Source organism: Gymnoscopelus microlampas, assembly GCF_963454915.1.
Source record: "Gymnoscopelus microlampas genome assembly, chromosome: 4".
In the NCBI taxonomy this organism is placed as follows: domain Eukaryota; kingdom Metazoa; phylum Chordata; class Actinopteri; order Myctophiformes; family Myctophidae; genus Gymnoscopelus; species Gymnoscopelus microlampas.
In genome coordinates this window covers 57,182,781-57,203,464 of record NC_139941.1, presented here as the reverse complement: position 1 = coordinate 57,203,464, position 20,684 = coordinate 57,182,781, and the positions used below count along the sequence as shown (strand labels likewise).

The window sequence follows — 20,684 nt, the reverse complement described above, 5'->3', positions numbered from 1 at the left end:
CTCAAAGGAATGCCCTCACTCCAGAACATGTGAACATGCTCATCTTCTTGAAGAAGAATTTGAAAATAAAAAGTGAATAGTATGGCTTAGCTTATTATTCACATGTCTTGTTTGTTAAAGCTCTTACCTGTTCAAACAATGTGAACATATTTTAGGAAGTTTAAGAACATGTAGCCAAATAACAGTTGTCTTTGGATCCTTTTTTCTTACATGTTCAACTTTGTATTTATTTAGATTTTATTTAGTTATAGAGCTTCACAAGAATGTTGTTGTTGTAAGGGCATAAAACCCTTTTCTCATTCTCATTTGATATTATTCAAATAAAAGGGACTTATTGAGAAACGTGTTTTTCTTTACAAATAAAGACAATAGCCTAAATTAATAATCATATAGCCCTCAAAGCTGAAAAAAAGGACGTTTTAAAAATATATATCGTATCGAATCAAATCGTGACCTTAAAATCGAAAGTCGAATCGAATCGTGGATTAGGCGTATCGTGACACCCCTAAGTAGTATTGATAACTGATCAGTAGTATTGATAACTGATCAGTAGTATTGATAACTGATCAGTAGTATTGATAACTGATCAGTAGTAGTGATAACTGATCAGTAGTATTGATAACAGTATTGATAACCCACCATGAAGGAGCGGACCACCACATCAGTAGTATTGATAACAGTATTGATAACCCACCATGAAGGAGCGGACCACCACATCAGGCATCTGGGGCAGCTGGTAGTGGAGGAGAGCTGTGGTAGCGTGGTCCGTAACCTAGCAACAACACAAACACATTTCACTGAGAGATCATCATAACCTGAACCATTCACCTCTAAAACATTTATATCATTCTGCTTGTAGATCTGATTTTCATTGTGTGTGTGTGTGTGTGTGTGTGTGTGTGTGTGTGTGTGTGTGTGTGTGTGTGTGTGTGTGCGTGTGCGTGCGTGCGTGTGTGTGTGTACCTTCTGGAACACCAGATGTTGAGATTTGGACCAGATGTCAAGCTGAGAAGAGACATTACATACACATTACAATAAGTGCATTCAACATAGGTAGGCAAGAACACTACTAATCACCAGAAGTACATTCTCTTCTAAAACAAGCAACTAAGAGTATACCTAGAGCTAAGGTAAAAGTACAATATATCAGCTACCTACTTTCTTAAACAGATGAGACACATAATCAAACTAGAAAATGTGCTCCTCGGAGCACAAGTCTCCGGCAGCAGACCTGTGCTATTTTAATCTTGTGGGAATGTTGGGAAAATTCCTTTCGATGTTCTTTACAGACTGCATTTGTGGCTCGTCTTCGTTTTTTGTCGTTTAGGGATTCAAGTGCTCTTTGTCTCTGTTTCTTAGCTTTGTCTTTCAACTGTCGGCATTGCGCCTTTGCTTCTTCATGAGGTTTCAGACGATGATTTCCTGCTTCTTCAGTTTGCGTAATGAGAGTTAGTTGCATTGTGTGATCACAGCTGTGATCTCTGTTTGTACTGGAAAGTACTGTTCCTGATTGATCCTGTCTAAGCTATTCATTACCTCACTTTCAAAGACATAAATAGTCTTTGGAAGTGACACACGTATTTATAGGATTTTATTTCGTCATGCGTCCCCTAGCCAATCAAAAGCATTGGTGACGACATATTGTCACGTGGAGCTTGACCAATGTTAGCTTGGCTAGGGGGGGGGGACACACAGCGGGACGGGAACGAAAACATACTCTCCACCATGCCTTCGGGCTGGCGGAGACAATAAACAAGATCCAATTCAAATAAACAAGATCCAAGAGATAGCAGACACACGTTACCATGGAGATCAAATAAACTGACAATCTGCCAGTTGCTATGGTTACAGACAGACAGACAGACAGACAGACAGACAGACAGACAGACAGACAGACAGACAGACAGACAGACAGACGGGTACCTTTCCGTCATCAGAGTAAACGTTCTCATTGTATCCTCTGACGATGGTTCTGTCGATGAACAACGACCTCATCACAACGATGGCCTTCAGCACCTTACCCAGAGTCACCTGACAGAGAAACAGTTTTACATCATTTTACAACACTTTACAACACTTTACAGCACCTTACCCAGAGTCACCTGGCAGAGAAACAGGTTTACATCATTTTACAACACTTTACAACACTTTACAACACTTTACAACACCTTACCAAAGATTGTTAATATAGGAAGATACACAATCTCCATTGGAGCCACTAGAGGTGAAGTAGTACACACATCCTACAAATAGTCTCCTAAGTAGGCGTGGTTTGCTTCTCCCCCGACCATCCCACCACCCCCCCCTCTCCCTGACAACGTCACGTGGATGAGTATTTGTGTATTTTCTTCATTAAAGAAAATAAATGCTTTACATGTTTGAAAGTACACTGTTACTGTTATATGAAACCCATACAATTCCCCCCACAAACTCACAGTAACACATATGATTCAGTTTTATGCTAGATGTGCTCAACATTGTAACCTTTTAGTTATAAGGTATATATTTTACCACTATAGACTATAGCCAATCACATTACAGCTAGTGTCATCACCACTAGCTGTAATGTGATTGGCTGACTTTGCAAAAGTATAGATTTGCATTGACTGTGGCAGGGTTAGCGTTGTAGACTATTGGCCAATCACGGTGCAGGATTGGTCAGTGTCCAAACCTCACTTATAGCCCCAAAAAGTGAGAACTGAGATATAAAATAATATAAAAACGTATAATAGGCTACTATCAAAATACTTCTATGGATTATTTATAATTTATAAACAAGTTTTGCTTTCCTGTTTATTAATATGTTGTCAGTGCCGTGTTTATGTTGGCTTTGTGTCAGTGATGTGGCCGTGGTGGTAACTGGCAGACTCGCCCCTAAACACGCTCGCCCCCATGTTTTTATAGTATAGTTTTACTGAGATTAAGTTTAGGAATAAGGTTAGGTTAGGCATAGTTTTACTGAGATTAAGTTTAGGAATAAGGTTAGGTTAGGCATAGTTTTACTGAGATTAAGTTTAGGAATAAGGTTAGGTCTAGTAGACATAGTTTTACTGAGATTAAGTTTAGGAATAAGGTTAGGTCTAGACATAGTTTTACTGAGATTAAGTTTAGGAATAAGGTTAGGTTTAGACATAGTTTTACTGAGGTTACGTTTAGGAATAAGGTTAGGTTTAGACATAGTTTTACTGAGATTAAGTTTAGGAATAAATTTAAGGTTAGGCATACGGTAGTTTTATTGAGATTAAGTTTAGGAATAAGGTTAGGTTAGGCATAGTTTTACTGAGATTAACTTTAGGAATAAGGTTAGGTTTAGGCATAGTTTTACTGAGATTAAGTTTAGGAATAAGGTTAGGTTAGGTATAGTTTTTCTGAGGTTAAGTTTAGGAATAAGGTTAGGTTTAGGCATAGTTTTACTGAGATTAAGTTTAGGAATAAGGTTAGGTTAGGCATAGTTTTACTGAGGTTAAGTTTAGGAATAAGGTTAGGTTTAGGCATAGTTTTACTGAGGTTACGTTTAGGAATAAGGTTAGGTTAGGTATAGTTTTTCTGAGGTAACGTTTAGGAATAAGGTTAGGTTAGGTATAGTTTTTCTGAGGTAACGTTTAGGAATAAGGTTAGGTTAGGCATAGTTTTACTGAGGTTAAGTTTAGGAATAAGGTTAGGTTAGGCATAGTTTTACTGAGATTAAGTTTAGGAATAAGGTTAGGTTTAGACATAGTTTTACTGAGGTTAAGTTTAGGAATAAGGTTAGGTTTAGACATAGTTTTACTGAGGTTAAGTTTAGGAATAAGGTTAGGTTAGGCATAGTTTTACTGAGGTAACGTTTAGGAATACCAGGTGAATACCGCCAGATTTGGGGCGACTGTGTTTTGGGGCGAGCGTTTTGGTATTTTGGTATAACAAGCTAAAAGGTGGCAAGATACTAATAAATAGAGTTAAAATGATGCAATCGTGGCTCAAAACTGGAACTAAGTGTGGATCAAGAGGAGAATATTTGGACCAGCAGCACGTAGAAACTGAAGTGGTGGATGTATTGGGCACAATGTATAAAGTCTTTGGGTATAGCCAGCCAGCAGAGAAGCAATTATTAGATAGATATACATTCTGGATTCCAGCGGCTCTCCGGGGGCGGGGTTTGCCAACCGCTCCAGTGGGTTCCCAAATCACACATTAGGGCCAACTTGAAAATCTCAAAAGCCAATTGTATTAAAAAAAAAAGAGAAATCTGAAAAGGAGCAGTTTTAAACATCAGTGTGTGTGTGTGTGTGTGTGTGTGTGTGTGTGTGTGCGTATGTGTGTATGTATGTACCAGCAGTACAGCCGATGTTCCGTTGGGTCTGAACAGTTCGATGGTCATGTCAGGAAACATCCTTCCAATACGAGAGATGACGTCATCCACATACCTACACACACACACACACACACACACACACACACACACACACACACACACACACACACGATTCTTAGTCATTAGATCAAAGTGATGAATTGAAACACTGAAGGCCACCGCAGAGGCCTAGCTGAAACCAAGGGGCAGGTAAAGCAACCAGAAGCTGTCGACCCGCATCACCCCTTACATGTTCCCCAGAGAGGCTACAGCCACTCACTGAACCTACTCCCCCCTCACCCATAGACATAGCATCACCCCTTACATGTTCCCCCGAGACACTACAGCCACTCACTGCACCTACTCCCCCCTCACCCATAGACATAGCATCACCCCTTACATGTTCCCCCGAGACACTACAGCCACTCACTGCACTTACTCCCCCCTCACCCATAGACATAGCATGCTCGGTTCTCTCGCAACATCTGGCAACACTGATTGACCTTCCGGCTCCAGGTTTGCCACCCAGAGAGCCAATTAGAGGTGCTGTGATCAAGATCTTTGCGATCCGATCGCGATCAGGCAGCACCAAAATAGATCCGTTTCCGATCAATACCGATCCTTTACGGCACATAATAGTCTCTATACTGTCTATCTCATGTTGTACTTAAGTGCAGTACTTGAGTAAATGTACTTGGTTACTTTACACCACTGCGAGAGAGAGAGGCTCGTGTCGCAAAAGCAAGTGTTGTTAATTCAGCCAAAATCTGTCACTTGTGTTTGAAATGGTATTGTTTGATCGGCGGTATTTATACACATACTTGTGTGGATGACCATCTTAGCGTCATGGTATAACTGTACCTCTGTACTTTCAATCAATCCATAAAGTAGTACTGTACTTACTGAGGAGGCAGAACCAGAGTACTGGGCTGGACTTTGGGACGCCTCTTGGCCGACGCTCCCATCTGATTGGCCGATCGTTTGAGTGACTGCTGGTTCAACAAACTGGAGGCGAGGCCAGCGTGGTACTGGAGCTGGAAATGTATTCAAATATAAACTTTCACCTCTGTGCTTGATTAGGAGCCGTCACAATTATTACATTATTTTTGCATAATCGTCATCATCGTTTCCATGTTGAAATCTTTTCAAACATTTTCAAAAATAGTAGAACTAGCAGATCTACAAGCTCACAACGCATGGCATATTTCCACTATTCATGTTTTTTTTAAGCATAAAGTCCTTTGTACATTTATGTTATTTGTCATATCTGCACCTGTGCGACTTCAAAGCCCAAAAGCCAAACATAGATGTAATCTTTATACATACTTATGTTCAACGACAAAAACCCAATTACATCATTCATCGCATTTGTGTGACAGGTAATGGTCATGTAAAATGTCAGGATGTTGACACAGCCCATATGCTCCATCTGTTGTTCTTTGTTGGAGAAACGTTGCTCATGAGATTAGAGTCGTTTACGATAACGATACCAGCAAGCCTGGAATTTGGTCATTTTAGGGGCAAGGCCACTTGGCCTTTGGTGTTGTAATGTTTTTGAGGGCACAAAGGCAAAATGCCAGGGCAGGAAGGCCAAGATATTTAAGTCTAAAAAGATGTTTAAGTCCACGGAAATAATGAATTTAACTTGAAGGTTATTTATTTTGATATAGTATAAGAATAGTCTATCTGTGAAATATAACCCATTTATTTCACTAAATAATGTATTGGCAAATGACCAATATTTTGTTATATTAGTGTCAATCTCTCCTGCCCTGGATACCAGTATCGGAAAAGCTGCCGATAAGATACTGCCTAACACATTGGTTCTCAACTTGGGGTCCGGGGGCCCCCAGAGGTCCTTGGGGGGGTACCAGGGGGTCCCCAGCTAAATGTGTTAATACAGTGTCACACTCATTTCAACCACTTTAACCATATTTTAAACTTTGGCTATTCAAAAATAGCGGATCTACAAGCACTTTTTTTTTTACAATGAATTGTGGCTCTGGCACTCAGAGCCACACTGACAGAAATAGGTTCTCTGTTGGTTCCTATTCATGCCTCTCATTACATTCCTGAGTCAAGTGTGACACCAAGTGGTCATATTTGGTATGACATGTGTCTGGTAAACCAGTTTGAAGACGTTGACATCAGTTCAACTCAACTAATGCTTAACCTTTGAACCCTGCTGTTCTGTACCAAAAATACATCTACAGAGCTTGTAGATCGGTTATTTTCTGTGACCAACACATGGGGTTTGTGCTGTGGACTAAAACAACCACTGCATGTACAGTAACATGTACGTTAAAATATAACAGTTCCTTGATCAATGGTTCTCAAACTTTCTCAAAATTTCAGGGACCCCCATAACTCTGAGAGTGTACAAATGGGACCAAATGGACCCGTTACGGACCCTGTAAGGGTCCATTTGGAACCCAGCTCAAGGAACCCTGAGGGTCCCTGGACCCACCACTTTGAGAGCCACTGTCCTAGATTATGTTTAAATTACACACTGGTATCGGGTCGGTACTCGGTATGGATCGATACGCAGGTTATCGGAATCGGTGTCAAGAAGGAACAAAATGCTATGTGTCCATCTCTACATGTCATGTGAATATAAGCTCCTGAACTCTGGTAAGTCAGAGAAGCTGCTAGTCGGCCCAGATAAACACACCCATCTGTTCAAGAACACAACTCTAAACTAGTGGTTCTCAACCAGTGGTCCGAGGACCACCGGTGGTCCTTGCGGGGGTCCCCGGCTAAATTAGTTAACATAGCGGTACAATCATTTTAACCAGTTAGTTTTGGCTATTAAAAAAAATAATCTTGTAAATTTGTGCATGTGTTTGAATATATATATATATATTTTTTTTTAAGCAAACATTTTTAACTCAAATCTTTGCTTCTGGGGGTCCCTGGCAACAAAACATTTTCAGATGGTGGTCCGCGGCCAAATTTAGGGGTCCTTGGCATGAAAAAGGTTGAAAACCACTGCTCTAAACCTTGATGGCTGTTCAATAACCCACAAACCAACAGTCAGAAGTTTAGGAGTAGTTTTTGACCCATCCCCATCCTTCACACACCGTATTAAAAGCATCCCAACATCTGCCTTCTTCCATCTGCACAACATAGACACAATGTGTCCAATACTCTCTCTTCCCAATGCCGAAACCCTGGTCCACGCTTTCATCACTTCAAGAATAGATTAGTGTAATGCCCTCTTCTCCGGTTTACCATCAACAAGAACAAATGGCCTTTGACTAATCCACAATGCAACAGCTATAGAGCACTGAAGTCTGACGTCATTTACGCATTCTTCCTGGGTCGCGGTCCCCCCCCCCCCCCCATTCTGAATTCCCATAGACGTGTTTAATATCGCGTCAAATAAGAACTGTGTTCCAAAAATAAACAAATGATCCCAGCGAAATTTTGACGACTCATATGGATATGAAGCATCAACTGATGGTGAGAAAACGCTAATGTTACTTCCGCCGAATTAGTTACATTTTCGCCAGAAACAGACTGTATCAAATATGATTGACTGACTATCATAAACGACACTGACAATATCGCCGAGACAGTTTGTTTATTTTTGGACGACAATTCTTATATGAGACCATTCTATGATGAGTGATGAACCAATGTTATTCTCCATAGAGAAATTACTTCCGCAACCCAGGGGATGAACGAGTGACGTCAGGTACTCTATAGAATACTAACCAGAACAAGGAAATACGATCACATCACACCAGCACTCATAGCACTACACTGGCTGCAGATACAGGCCAGAGCCCACTTCAAGTTACTACTCCTGACCTATAAAACCTTAAATAGACTTGCTCCATCCTACATGTCCAGTCTAATAAACCCTTACATCCCTGGACGCTCCCCACGCTCCACGGTCTCCTCACAGTCACAACACATAATAATATAACAGTTGGGGGCAGAGCATTCACACATGGTGCCCCCTGTTTCTGGAATGCTCTCCCTACAGCTGTTAGAGATGCCCACTCTTTGGGCATTTTAAAATCTAGGCTAAAAACCCATCTTTTTTTCACTGCATTATGGTTCCCCCTAGTTTTATTCCAGGAGGCCACCTCTCCTTGCCCTGTGTTTTTTAACATAGAGTACAGAAGTCCAGACGTCACTCGTTCATCCCCTGGGTCGTAAAGTAATTTCTCTATGGAGAATAACATTGGGTCATCATAGAATTGGGGGGAAAAAAACGCGACCCAGGTAGGATGTGTAAATGACGTCAGAAAACGCGACCCAGGTAGGATGTGTAAATGACGTCAGACTTCGGGTGTTCTATTGTTCAAATTGTCCTTTCTTTTTTTTTTTGCCAAATCTGTAATTTTTTTCAGCTTTTTCACTGCTTGAGCCGTGCACTGCCGCATGGTAATTGTTTGACCATGCATGCGGGCACATTTTACTATGTTTCTTTGCTACTTGTTTTGTATGACCTGTTGTGAAGTGCACAGAGACACCATGGGGTGATGTTAGCAATATAAATTAAAAAAAAACTGAATGTGACACTTTTGACTTTTGGTTAAGAGCAGAGTCCTCTATAGCAGGGGTCTTCAACGTCTTTCAGGCCAAGGACCCCCTAGCTGAGAGAGAGATGAAGCAGGGACCCCCTCTATATCGTATAAAATTGTGTTTCAGATTCAATTATTATTATATTTTTTACTTGGTCTGCTCTTCTTTCCCTCTACACCTATACCTCTTTGCAAAAATAGCTGATCTACAAGCCCACAACGCCTCGCAGTGCGAGGCGTTGTGGGCTTGTAGATCTGCTATTTTCAGCTAATGTTCCCCTCAGAAAAAGGAATTCTAGGGTACAAGTGGTTAATGTAAAAAAAGAAAAGTTCCTATATCACACAGACATTTGGCGGACCCCCTATAGTAGCTCTGAGGACCCCCTAGGGGTCCCGGACCCCCTGTTTTCTTTTCCTTGAAAATAGCAAAAGGCAGAAAATACTGTATCAAAACCGAACCAAAACCGTGACCAAAAAAACGAGGTTTGAACCAAACCGTGGGCTAGCTGAACCGTTGCACCCCTAGTGTGTGTGTGTGTGTGTGTGTGTGTGTGTGTGTGTGTGTGTGTGTGTGTGTGTGTGTGTGTGTGTGTGTGTGTGTGTGTGTGTGTGTGTGTGTGTGTGTGTGTGTGTGTGTGTGTGTGTGTGTTCCTACCTTGTTGGACCACTTGTAGGCCTGCAGTAGCTGGGAGTAGAGGGGGGTCTTGTCCTGAACGGGGTCCAGACTCAACAGGCCGCTGTTATGAAGAGGATGAGACTCTGACGGACGGCCTACGAGACCACTCAGCCTGTCCAGCTCACTACACACACACACACACACACACACACACACACACACACACACACACACACACACACACACACACACACACACACACACACACACACACACACACACACACACACATTATTTAGATAGCATGTTGTTTAGCACGTTATGTGATTATTATTTATATTGCTACTGTCCTGCTAAATAGTTAAATAGTTAAACAACAACAACACAACATTGACTTGAGGTTGTTCACAGCCTGCAGGTATCTTATAGTTTATGTATATAATTATATGTATAGTTAGTAGTAAGCCTGCACGATATTAGGAAGCATGTGATATTCCATAACGTTGTTGAATACCTCAATAACGATGTGTCTCACAATAAGTAATAAAACAAAATACAGTACATAGTTTGAATGTCCTTTTGCTTCAGGTATTTTTTTGCAAACTAAAGACATATTCATTCAAGAGATTTAAACAAATATCTAACCTAACTAAAGGCAATATAATGACTTTCAGCTGCATTATTGCACAGAGCCTAAATGCAATAATAATATTAGGCCTGCCGCCATTCCGGATGGAAAATAAAATTGTCCTTTTGTCTTTTGAGAGAAGTAGAAGTCAGTTTCATGAGGGGCTACAGTGGGAAGTACTTGAATATCATGAAAATATCCACAGAGACATGATGACATCGCTACTAATCTAATAGCAACCCACGTGGTTTTTAGTTTGGTCAATTCTAGCCCTGAAACATGACTGTCATACCATGACAGTCATGGTGCCGAGTCCCCCCGGTTTATAGTGGTGCTCGATTTTTTTACATTGCCAACTCTCACATGTACATAAACGTTCAGATTTCAAATATAAAGTGCTTAACCCCGAGCCACGGATGTTACAAGGCGATCCGGACCACGATAAGTACCCCTATCTACCGTATTGTTCAATAAAAAGCATTTTAATCCCATCGCCGGCCATTTTCTTTCTTCTTTTTTTTGTAATGTATCAGAGTGCAATACACCTCCCAACCATTAGTGTTGCATGCTTGGAAGTATCGGAGACAATTTGGAGAAAATGGCGATCGGATCAAAATATGCAAATTCTTTCCTTGTTCACTGCTCTTACGTGGACTGGTATATCTAATGTGTGTTTGTGAACGTGTTGAATGTCCAGTAACCTTTGGTTTTAAAAGAAAGGATAGGTACAAAGGAAGTTTACCACACAAGGCCATAAAATAAATACATAAACCCATAAAACACAATGTTGCTCTCTACGCACTGAGAGAGATGGCCAACCCACTTTATCATATAAAATACAGTGATGAGTGAGATAATCATCACTTTATCATATAAAATACAGTGATGAGTGAGATAATCATCACTTTATCATATAAAATACAGTGATGGGTGAGATAATCATCACTTTATCATATAAAATACAGTGATGGGTGAGATAATCATCACTTTATCATATAAAATACAGTGATGGGTGAGATAATCATCACTTTATCATATAAAATACAGTGATGGGTGAGATAATCATCACTTTATCATATAAAATACAGTGATGGGTGAGATAATCTAGCCTGGTAAACCCTCCCTCCGGAAATCTCATTTCCATTGGATTTCAGGAGTGAGTCTGGCCTGAACCGCCTTTCTGCAATATTCGCTGTGGGCTGGAGTTGGGCGGGAGTAATACCGTTGACTGACAAGCCCTTCAACCAATGATCGTTTTTCCCCTTCAGCCAATTGCAGTGGATTTTTACCACCTCCGTCACTAATATGACGCAACGGGACTTTTGAGATCGCCATGCCCAAAATAGGTTGCCTTATTGGGATACATGCGTGTCACAGCCCGCCCGTCCCGGTTCTCTGAATTTATATTTTTAAATAGGCTCTGTCATGATTAATTGACCACATATATGAAGTTAAACAACTAAATTCTATCCAAACGATATCTTAATAGTAAATTCCGTGCCTCAAAAAATAAGTTTGAGACCGTTTTAAGAACGAAACTAAGAAGTGACGGCACTCGGACAACAACAATGGCTGCCGTTCGTCTTTTCTCGGCGGCACTCAGGCTGCACTCGGCATCATTCGGGCTCACTCGAACTCGCCACCTGATTGGCCAACTGTCGCTGTCAATCACAGAACGATGTGCGACGACGCTGATAGGCTCGTCAGTTCGGCGCACAGAGCGAATATTGCAGAAAGGCGGTTGAGACCAGACTCTCTCCTGAAATCAAATGGAAATGAGATTTCCGGAGGGAGGGTTTACCAGGCTAGAGATAATCATCACTTTATCATATAAAATACAGTGATGGGTGAGATAATCCTCACTTTATCATATAAAATACAGTGATGGGTGAGATAATCATCACTTTATCATATAAAATACAGTGATGGGTGAGATAATCCTCACTTTATCATATAAAATACAGTGATGGGTGAGATAATTATCACTTTATCATATAAAATACAGTGATGGGTGAGATAATCATGGTCAGTAATAAAACGTAGGGCACTGTGGTAGACTGCTTCCAGAGGCTTCAGTGTGCTGAACATCTTAAATTTGCCAGTAAGAAACTGTGTCAAGCTGTAAAAGTTTCTTTGTTCAAGGGTTTTTACCTGATTCTATGCTCTCTGTTGTGTTAGTGCCGGTCATTAAAGACAAAGTGGGTAAGATAAACAGCTCCTTAGCCTTAGCCAGCGTTTTGTCCAAAGTTATGGAGACAATTATACTGAGTAGACTTGAGAAGTGCATCCTGTCTATCAATAACCAAATTGACTTCAAACGTAAGCATGGCACTGATATGTGTATTTATGGAATCACTGGCAAGGGCAGCTATAGACAATGTTTTAACTCTGGCAGTCAATGAGTTAAGTTTAGAGTTAGACATAGTTTTACTGAGGTTACGTTTAGGAATAAGGTTAGGTTTAGACATAGTTTTAGTGAGGTTAAGGTTAGGAATAAGGTTAGGTTTAGACATAGTTTTACTGAGGTTAAGGTTAGGAATAAGGTTAGGTTTAGACATAGTTTTACTCGCGATGCGACACGATGTCAGCTTGTAGATCTGCTATTTTCAAATAAAATTGGGCTGAAGTAGTTAATGCATATTTTATGATATAATAATGTATTTCTGCAAAGTAACTAAAGTTTTCAAATACGTTTAGAATTACTTGGTGGCGACCGTTCCGAGGTCGATGGATATGACCCGGGACGAGCGTGTTTTGGGAGCGAGAGTTCATGTTCAGTTCTTGTATTCGTCCTAAAAATAACAACAATAACAACAATAATATAATAACAATATAATAACAATAACACACTGTACCTCCGGACATCTCCAGAGATGAAGGTGAAGGTAAGGGCGTGGCCACCAGGTGGGCGGAGCCACGGCTCCGGTTGGAGATCCGGTGATGTCTGAGGAACAACCCACTGGAGTGGAGTCTGAGCGCCCCTTCATCATCCTCATCATCATCCTCCTCCTCCTCAGAGCTCATCAGATGCACACAGATGAAGATGCTTCTTTTACTAGAGCAGAAAAAACACATCAGTATCACCATTATTTATAACCTTTTCCTCCATTACCATTAAACATTTTAAATAAATAAATAAATAAATAGCAAATATAGGGCTTGTATATCCACTATGTTCTCCATGTTTGTATAACACCATTGTAAAACAGAAAATAATTAATTGTAACACTTATGTTTTTATTTGACATTATTCTGGGGCTGTGCGATGCACATATCTCAATATGTATGCCAAATATCTCAATAGCTCTACAATATGTATAACAATATATTTAAATTCCAGACATCTTGTGTTGTTTATAGCAACTAAAGACAGTTGCTTCCTACTCAAACGTACTTCATCTGAACATGTTTAGTGCCAGGGAGCCCCATATACTACATTTGTGTTGTTACAATGTTTACAATATTACACATTTTATTTTAGATTTGTTTTGAAAATAGCAGATGTATACAGTGTGTAGGTTTAAATGTCTCATGTGGTCTATAAACTACATTAGTAGCTTATTTTCATAGTCCTGGTTGCTTATTTCTCTCACTAAATCACCACTACTTGGTGGTGTAAAAAGTACTCCAGTACTGAAACATAATAACATAAACATAAATAACATCAATCTGACATGACAGTCATATCATGACAGTCATGAAGGAACTTCAACCTGGTTTTGGCTCTTTCTCCATTTAAAACCTGTACATCTACATAAGCGTTCACATTTACAATATAAAGTGCTGACCTCATGGCCACGGATGTTAACATTATGTACGGGCCCTCAGAAGTATCCGTATCTTCCGTATTGTTTAATAAAAAGCATTTTAATCCGATTGGTGGCCATTTTCTTGATGTGCTTTCAACTACGCGCACCTATCGGTTGGGAGGTGTACTGCACACTGATACATTATAACTCGATGAGAAAATGGCCACCGATCGGATTTAAATGATTTTTATTGAACAATACTGAAGATACGGGTACTTATAAGGACCCGTACATAGTTGTAACATCCATGGCCATGAGGTAAATACTTTATATTAAAAATATGAACGTTTATGTAGATGTACGGACTGTTAATGGAGAAAGTGCAAACACCAGGTTGAAATTCTGCCATGACGCTCGCGACAGACAAGCGTCACGTGACCCATGGCTACACTGCTTGTTGACATGTTTGTTTACCTTCGACTCCCAGAGGAGGAGAACAGCAGGAGGAGGAGGAGGAGGAGGAGGAGGAGAAGGAGGAGGAGGAGGAGGAGGAGGTGTTCATAAACAACACATTAAAGCTCTTCCTGTCGGCCAGCGCGTGCAGAGGGTTGATGTTTGATGAAGGAAACCTCTCACCAAGCGACACCAGAACCACCTCCACGGGCGCCGCCATCTTGAATGACGCAGTGCGTAAACGTACGTGCTGACGTCATGACGTATGATGACGAGGCAACGTATGTGAGAGAGAGCCGCCTAGTGTAAGAAAATACCCAAATGTTTTACTGAAGTAAAAGTATCAATACTGTCCAGTGGTGGATTGAAGTAGCTCAGATATTTTACTTAAGTAAAAGTAACATTACCACAATATAAAATATACTCAGTTACAAGTGGCATGGCCTGTGTTCAAAATGTTACTTGAGCAAAAGTACAAGCTCAGAAAGCCTCGCCAGACGTTGTGAGCTTGTAGATCGGCTATTTTCAAATAGCCTATGTATAAAATACGACTAAAGTGGTTAATGTTTGTTTTATAATGTAATAATTTATATCGGCAAAGTCATTAGTAACTAAAGTTTTCAAATAATTGTAGTGGCGTAAAAGTACGATATTTTGCCTCTGAGATATAGTGGAGTAGAAGTAAAAGTATTGCCTAGTCTGTCTGTCTGTCTGTCTGTCTGTCTGTCTGTCTGTCTGTCTGTCTGTCTGTCTGTCTCTCTCTCTCTCTAACTGGTGATGTTTAATAAAAGAATGATCCTGAATCCTGATTGGCTAATGAGTGAATCAGGAAGTGAAATTAAAGTTTGAGGAGTTTCCTGTCAGTAGCTTCAACCACACACACACACACACACACACACACACACACACACACACACACACACACACACACACACACACACACACACACACACACACACGATTTTAGCCTCTGTCAGGAGGGGGGGAAAGATTTTGTCACAAGGGGGTTGGGGAGGGGGTGGACACAAAAACTATGGAACTCTGACTGTATTATTTCACACTATGGAATTGCAAACAATAGAGCATATTCACCAGATATTTACGGGTCCATTTGGTTCCATTTGTACACTCTCAGAGTTATGGGGGTCCTTGCAAATAAAACATTTGAGAACCACTAGTAGGACTCCTAATGTGTCATATATAGTGTCGTAGTAAATCAGAGCCAAACATATTCTGAAGAAAACCCAGAGACTTGACATTCAGTAATTGGGTCTTATGATTAAAATAAGAACATTATAATGGTGTGTAAATGAAGAATTTGACACGGACACATTTGTCTGTGTACGGACATATTGATGACCCCTGGGTTAGACATAAGGTGCATAAGGTCACTTTTTTCACTTCACTTTGCAAGTTTTTATTTTGATCATTTTCACTATGCAGAGAAACAATATGCTCCATTCGCATAAAACAATAATAAATAAATATAACATAGTTATGACCAAAAAAGGTATAAGCTGAAGCTAAAATAGCTTATTTTGCTTACCCTTTCAACACTTACATACATGACAATTTCGGAAAACAATTTAAGTCTCAAAAAAGTAAAAAAGAAAAGAAAAAACAGAAGAAACAAACAGAAATACAGAAACAAAGGATTTTGCCTCATAATACATAATAACAATATTACAATAATTTATAATTTAATACAATGCATGATCACATGTATTGTTATACATGTAATACATGATTTTCCAAATTACAACATTATTATTTTTTTTGTTTTGTTTTATTTTTGTTCTAGTTTATTTTTATTATAATACATGATCATATAACCTCTCTATACATGTTAATAGTCTTGTTTTTAAACATTTTTTTAAACATATAGATTGAACTGCATGACCTTAATTCAACTTCACAGCAGCTCCACAAATCTACCCCTTTCACAGATACACAATGTGCTTTAGTGTTGGTTCTTGCCCAGGTTGTTTCGAACATGCCTGTGTTTCTAAGTTCATACTGGGTCTTTTTTATCTCAAACAGCTTCTGAAGACAATATGGAAGTTGTTTATTGTAAGCTTTGTACATAATCAGCAACGTTTGTAGCTTAACTATATCCCAGAATTTTAGTGTGTATAGGTTTATGAATAATGCGTTGGTAGGCTCACGGTACTCAGCTCTCTTAATTATTCTAATAACTCTTTTCTGTAAAATAAAAATTGGGTTGACATTTGTTTTGTACGTGTTTCCCCATACCTCCACACAGTATGTCATATATGGAACTATAAGGGAACAATACAATAAGTATAATGAGTTTTGGTTCAGAATTTCTTTTGATCTATATAATATAGCAATGGTTTTCGACATTTTTCTTTTGACGTGATTTATGTGCGATTTCCAACTTAATTTATGATCAATTAATACTCCAAGAAATTTATATTCAAATACTCTTTCAATAGCGATATCATTTATCCTTAATGTGACTTCTTTATCAATTTTTTGGTTTCCAAATATCATAAGTTTTGTTTTACTTAAATTCAAAGATAGCTTATTTATATCAAACCAGGTTTTTAGTATGTTTAGTTCCCTTTCCATTGTCTTCAGAAGCTCTTCTAGATTTTCCCCGTGGCAGAATAAATTTGTGTCATCAGCAAACAGAACATAATTTAAAAGGTTTGACACATTACAGATATCATTTATGTATAAAATGAAGAGTTTTGGACCCAAAACAGATCCTTGTGGAACTCCACATTTTACTTTCTTCATATTTGATTTATCATTGTTTATTTGTACGAATTGATTTCTGTCTGCAAGGTAGCTTTTCAACCATGAGTGTGCTGCCCCTCTGATACCATAATGTTCCAATTTTTTCAGTAATAGTTCATGATGAATTGTGTCAAATGCTTTTTTAAGGTCTATAAACACACCTGCTGTAAAATTCTTGTTGTCAGTGGCAGTGGAAATCTGCTCCGTTAAATTCAACACTGCCATTGAGGTGGACCGATTTGCTCTGAAGCCATACTGTTGTTCACATAATAGATTATTTTTCTCTATATGAAATTATCAAGTCGGTGCACAAATAATTTTTCTAATATTTTTGAAAACTGGGGAAGCAGAGAAATGGGTCTGTAGTTTGTAAATAAATGTCTATCTCCATTTTTATAGATTGGAATAACTTTAGCTGTTTTCATGCTATTAGGGAATATACCTGTATTGAAAGATTGATTACATATATAAGTCAGTGGCTTCACAATACATTGTATGATGTCTTTTACTAATGTCATATCAATACCCAACCAATCTTTGGACTTTTTGTTTTTACATTTTTTCACAATATCTATGATTTCTTTTTCCTCAACATTCCTAATGAAAATGGAGTTGATATTGTTCTGTATGGTGTCTCCAATTTTCAAACTTTCAGTCCCATTTCCCTGCTCTGGAATTTCATTTGCTAAGTTGTGACCCACATTTACAAAAAAAACATTGAATTCATTTGCTATATCTATAGTTTTATTTATAATTATATTTTGATCTTTAACAAAATAGTTAGGTATCTCTACTTTTCCAGCACCATTTCTTATTATATTGTTTAATACTTTCCATATACCCTGGGTGTTGCTCTTATTTTGCTCCAATAATTTATGGTAATAATTCTTTTTATTTATTCTCATAATACTTGTTAATTTATTTTTATACATTTTATATTTATTTTCAGCTTCCTTGGTTCTTACTTTTAAGAATCTTCTATATAGGACATTTTTCTTTTTGCATGAAGTTTCTATATAACCTGACCCTGCCAGAGGTGGCGGTATTGAGTAACCAGAAGCTGTGAAACAATGTGTGGAGCAAGCTGTTTGGATCTGGTAGCGTCAGGTTAGTTTCTATACCTTTTGTTATCCATGGTTTGTCCACAAGGTGGTGCTTTCTACTCTGTTTTCTTATTGGGCAGTGTTTATCATAAGACACCATCATTGTGGACAAAAACACTTCATAAGCTTGGTTGGTATCACTTGTGGCATACACCTCATTCCAGTTTTGATTTCTTAAGTCCAACTCAAGGGCAGCAATGGCTTCCGGCGTTCTATGTCTGATATAATTACAAATGTTGGTCTTTTTATCCATCTTTGTCTTAAGTAGGGATGTTAAACGACTCATATTTTGCGTGTCGACGTGTCGGGGCCAAAAATCGACGTGTCGATCGACTTTTCTCTTCTTTTTTTTTCTCCCCTTTTTTTTCATGCTGCGCAGCAGTTGAGGAGCGCGCATATTGCTCCTTAAGCAGAATAAGCACCAAAACTGCGCACAAGCTGCAGCTGCACCCATCATGATAATAAAAATGAGACTTTATTTTGTAAACGAGTGTTTATTAAACACGGAACACTTTTTTAATCCGTAGGCTATATACAGCAGCCTAACAAACAAGGCCGACATTTGACAAATTATAATATATATCAGACTCAGCTCTCCTTCCCGATACCAAATAATAACTGTCAGTTACACACACATTGTAAAACAATATATGGCCTGGATATATAAAATAAACATGGATTACAAAGTAATGTAACTGTAAGTACAAAAACAATTGCAGCTGTTCCAAAATAAATGGACACGTGGCGTCCAAAATACGCCTAAAATAGGCGAAAATACTAAATAAATTATTAGTATCAGCAAAACATCAGCCAGAACTTAAGGCTTAGCTAACAGTGCAAAGTCTGTGCAATAAACCAACACTTGCAATTATCGTTCCCAAGCCGCGTTGCGAGGCCAAAACAACAACGTGGACATTCGCCCTACATCGGGACATTTTAACAAAACAAATAGCCTTCAAAAAATAATTATAACATAATTAAATAATAAAAGAATAAATCAGTAGACCATTAAATACTAAGCTACAAACAGTAACACTGCACAAAATTAAATTAACTCGATTTAGTCAGCAAGCCATGTTGCAAAACAGTTACACAGTTAAACAGGCCTACACTGTGTCCTGGACATTTTTAACAAATGAAAACAAATAGCAGCTTATAGTGTCAAAATAACATCCTTGACCTTGATCCTAGTACATCCTACCATTCTAGAGTTAAACCAACGACTTGTTCTTGTTCAAAAACAAAAGCATGTCCACGTGATCAGGGGTCAGCCGAGTACGAAGCCTATTTAATATCAATCCCGCAGCAGAGAAAACCCTCTCTGCTGGCACGGAGGTCGCGGGAATGCACAAGTAATGTTTAGCCAAGCGTGACAGTTTCTTGTACCTGTTCTCGTGTAGTTCCCACCACACACCTGGGTCTTGTGAGGGAGAGATGGCGTCTTCCCCCAGGTAACGCTCCATTTCCAACTCAATAGATAAAGGCGCCTCCTCGGCGAAATATTCATCCCCGAAGAAGTCAATCATTGCATCCGCATGTTTCGCTCTTTTTTCGGGCTGCGCAGCTGGCTGAGCGACCCCAGGCGCGTCCTCGTCCTCCTCAGTAACATTAGCATCCAAGGCCGGGAGATCTGACAGCAGAGTAGTAACCTTTTCGTGGACAGCTTCTCTGATCGCGTCGGTAGTGAACCTGAGATGCTTGTGTCGTGGATCCAAAAACGATGCGATCATGGCCGCTTTCTGTACAACCCCGAGCTGGTCCAGCTCCATGCGAGAGTTGAGGGACTCCGACACTTTTCTCTTGAATTCCGACACTTTCGCAGATTCCTCATCTGCGGGTTTCAGATACCTGGTTGATTGAATACTTTATTAACAGTTTGCAAAAAAAAGCACGGTGGCGTGGCACAGATATATACAAAATAATGCATACTTTTAGTTATTTCAATTCATCGACACATTTAAGACAATAATATACAATCATATGCAAAAAAAAAACATCATACACGAGTAGTAAGTAAGTAGTAAATTAAGAAAGAAAGGCACTAAACAGTTTGGGGGGGGGGTCAATTCTAATGATAAGCTGCCTTTAGTTTGACTTTTTTTTTTACCTGGAGAGTAGAGTGGCTGTCATAGGATACACCATTGAGATCGACACTTCTTTTTCTCCGCACACTGCTGTTGTGGCAGTCTTCAAGGAACGTAGAACAGGCAACATCTCCTCCATGATGTGCCAGTTTGTATCAACGAGATCCAGGGTACGAGCATCTGAGAGTTTAGTGACATCACGGTCCGACAGTACTGCAGCTACGGCCCATCGCTGCTCCAGTAAGCGCTCGAACATGTCATATATGGAATTCCATCTAGTCTTCACGTGTTGGATGAGACGATGGTCACCCTTGAGAGCTTGGTCTCGCTGCTTCACCTTCAGCGCCTGCGTCGCCACGGTGCTATGATGAAAGTGTGAGACAAGACGCGCTGCAGCCCCAACAGCACTTGTGATTGCTCTCT

General features: G+C 39.5%; 1 protein-coding gene across 1 annotated transcript in view; it reads right to left on the bottom strand.

Moving 5' to 3' along the window:
- LOC311044154 (mediator of RNA polymerase II transcription subunit 27-like) overlaps positions 1-20,684 on the bottom strand; it is a gene marked incomplete at its 5' end in the record, with an annotated part of 192,628 nt that overhangs the window by 3,530 nt on the left and 168,414 nt on the right. The window contains 5 exons of the mRNA XM_084055573.1: positions 695-772; positions 964-1,005; positions 1,924-2,031; positions 4,310-4,403; positions 5,234-5,364. Of these exons, the coding sequence (XP_083911699.1) occupies positions 695-772; positions 964-1,005; positions 1,924-2,031; positions 4,310-4,403; positions 5,234-5,364 (453 nt within the window). The remainder of the gene's footprint in view (positions 1-694; positions 773-963; positions 1,006-1,923; positions 2,032-4,309; positions 4,404-5,233; positions 5,365-20,684) is intronic.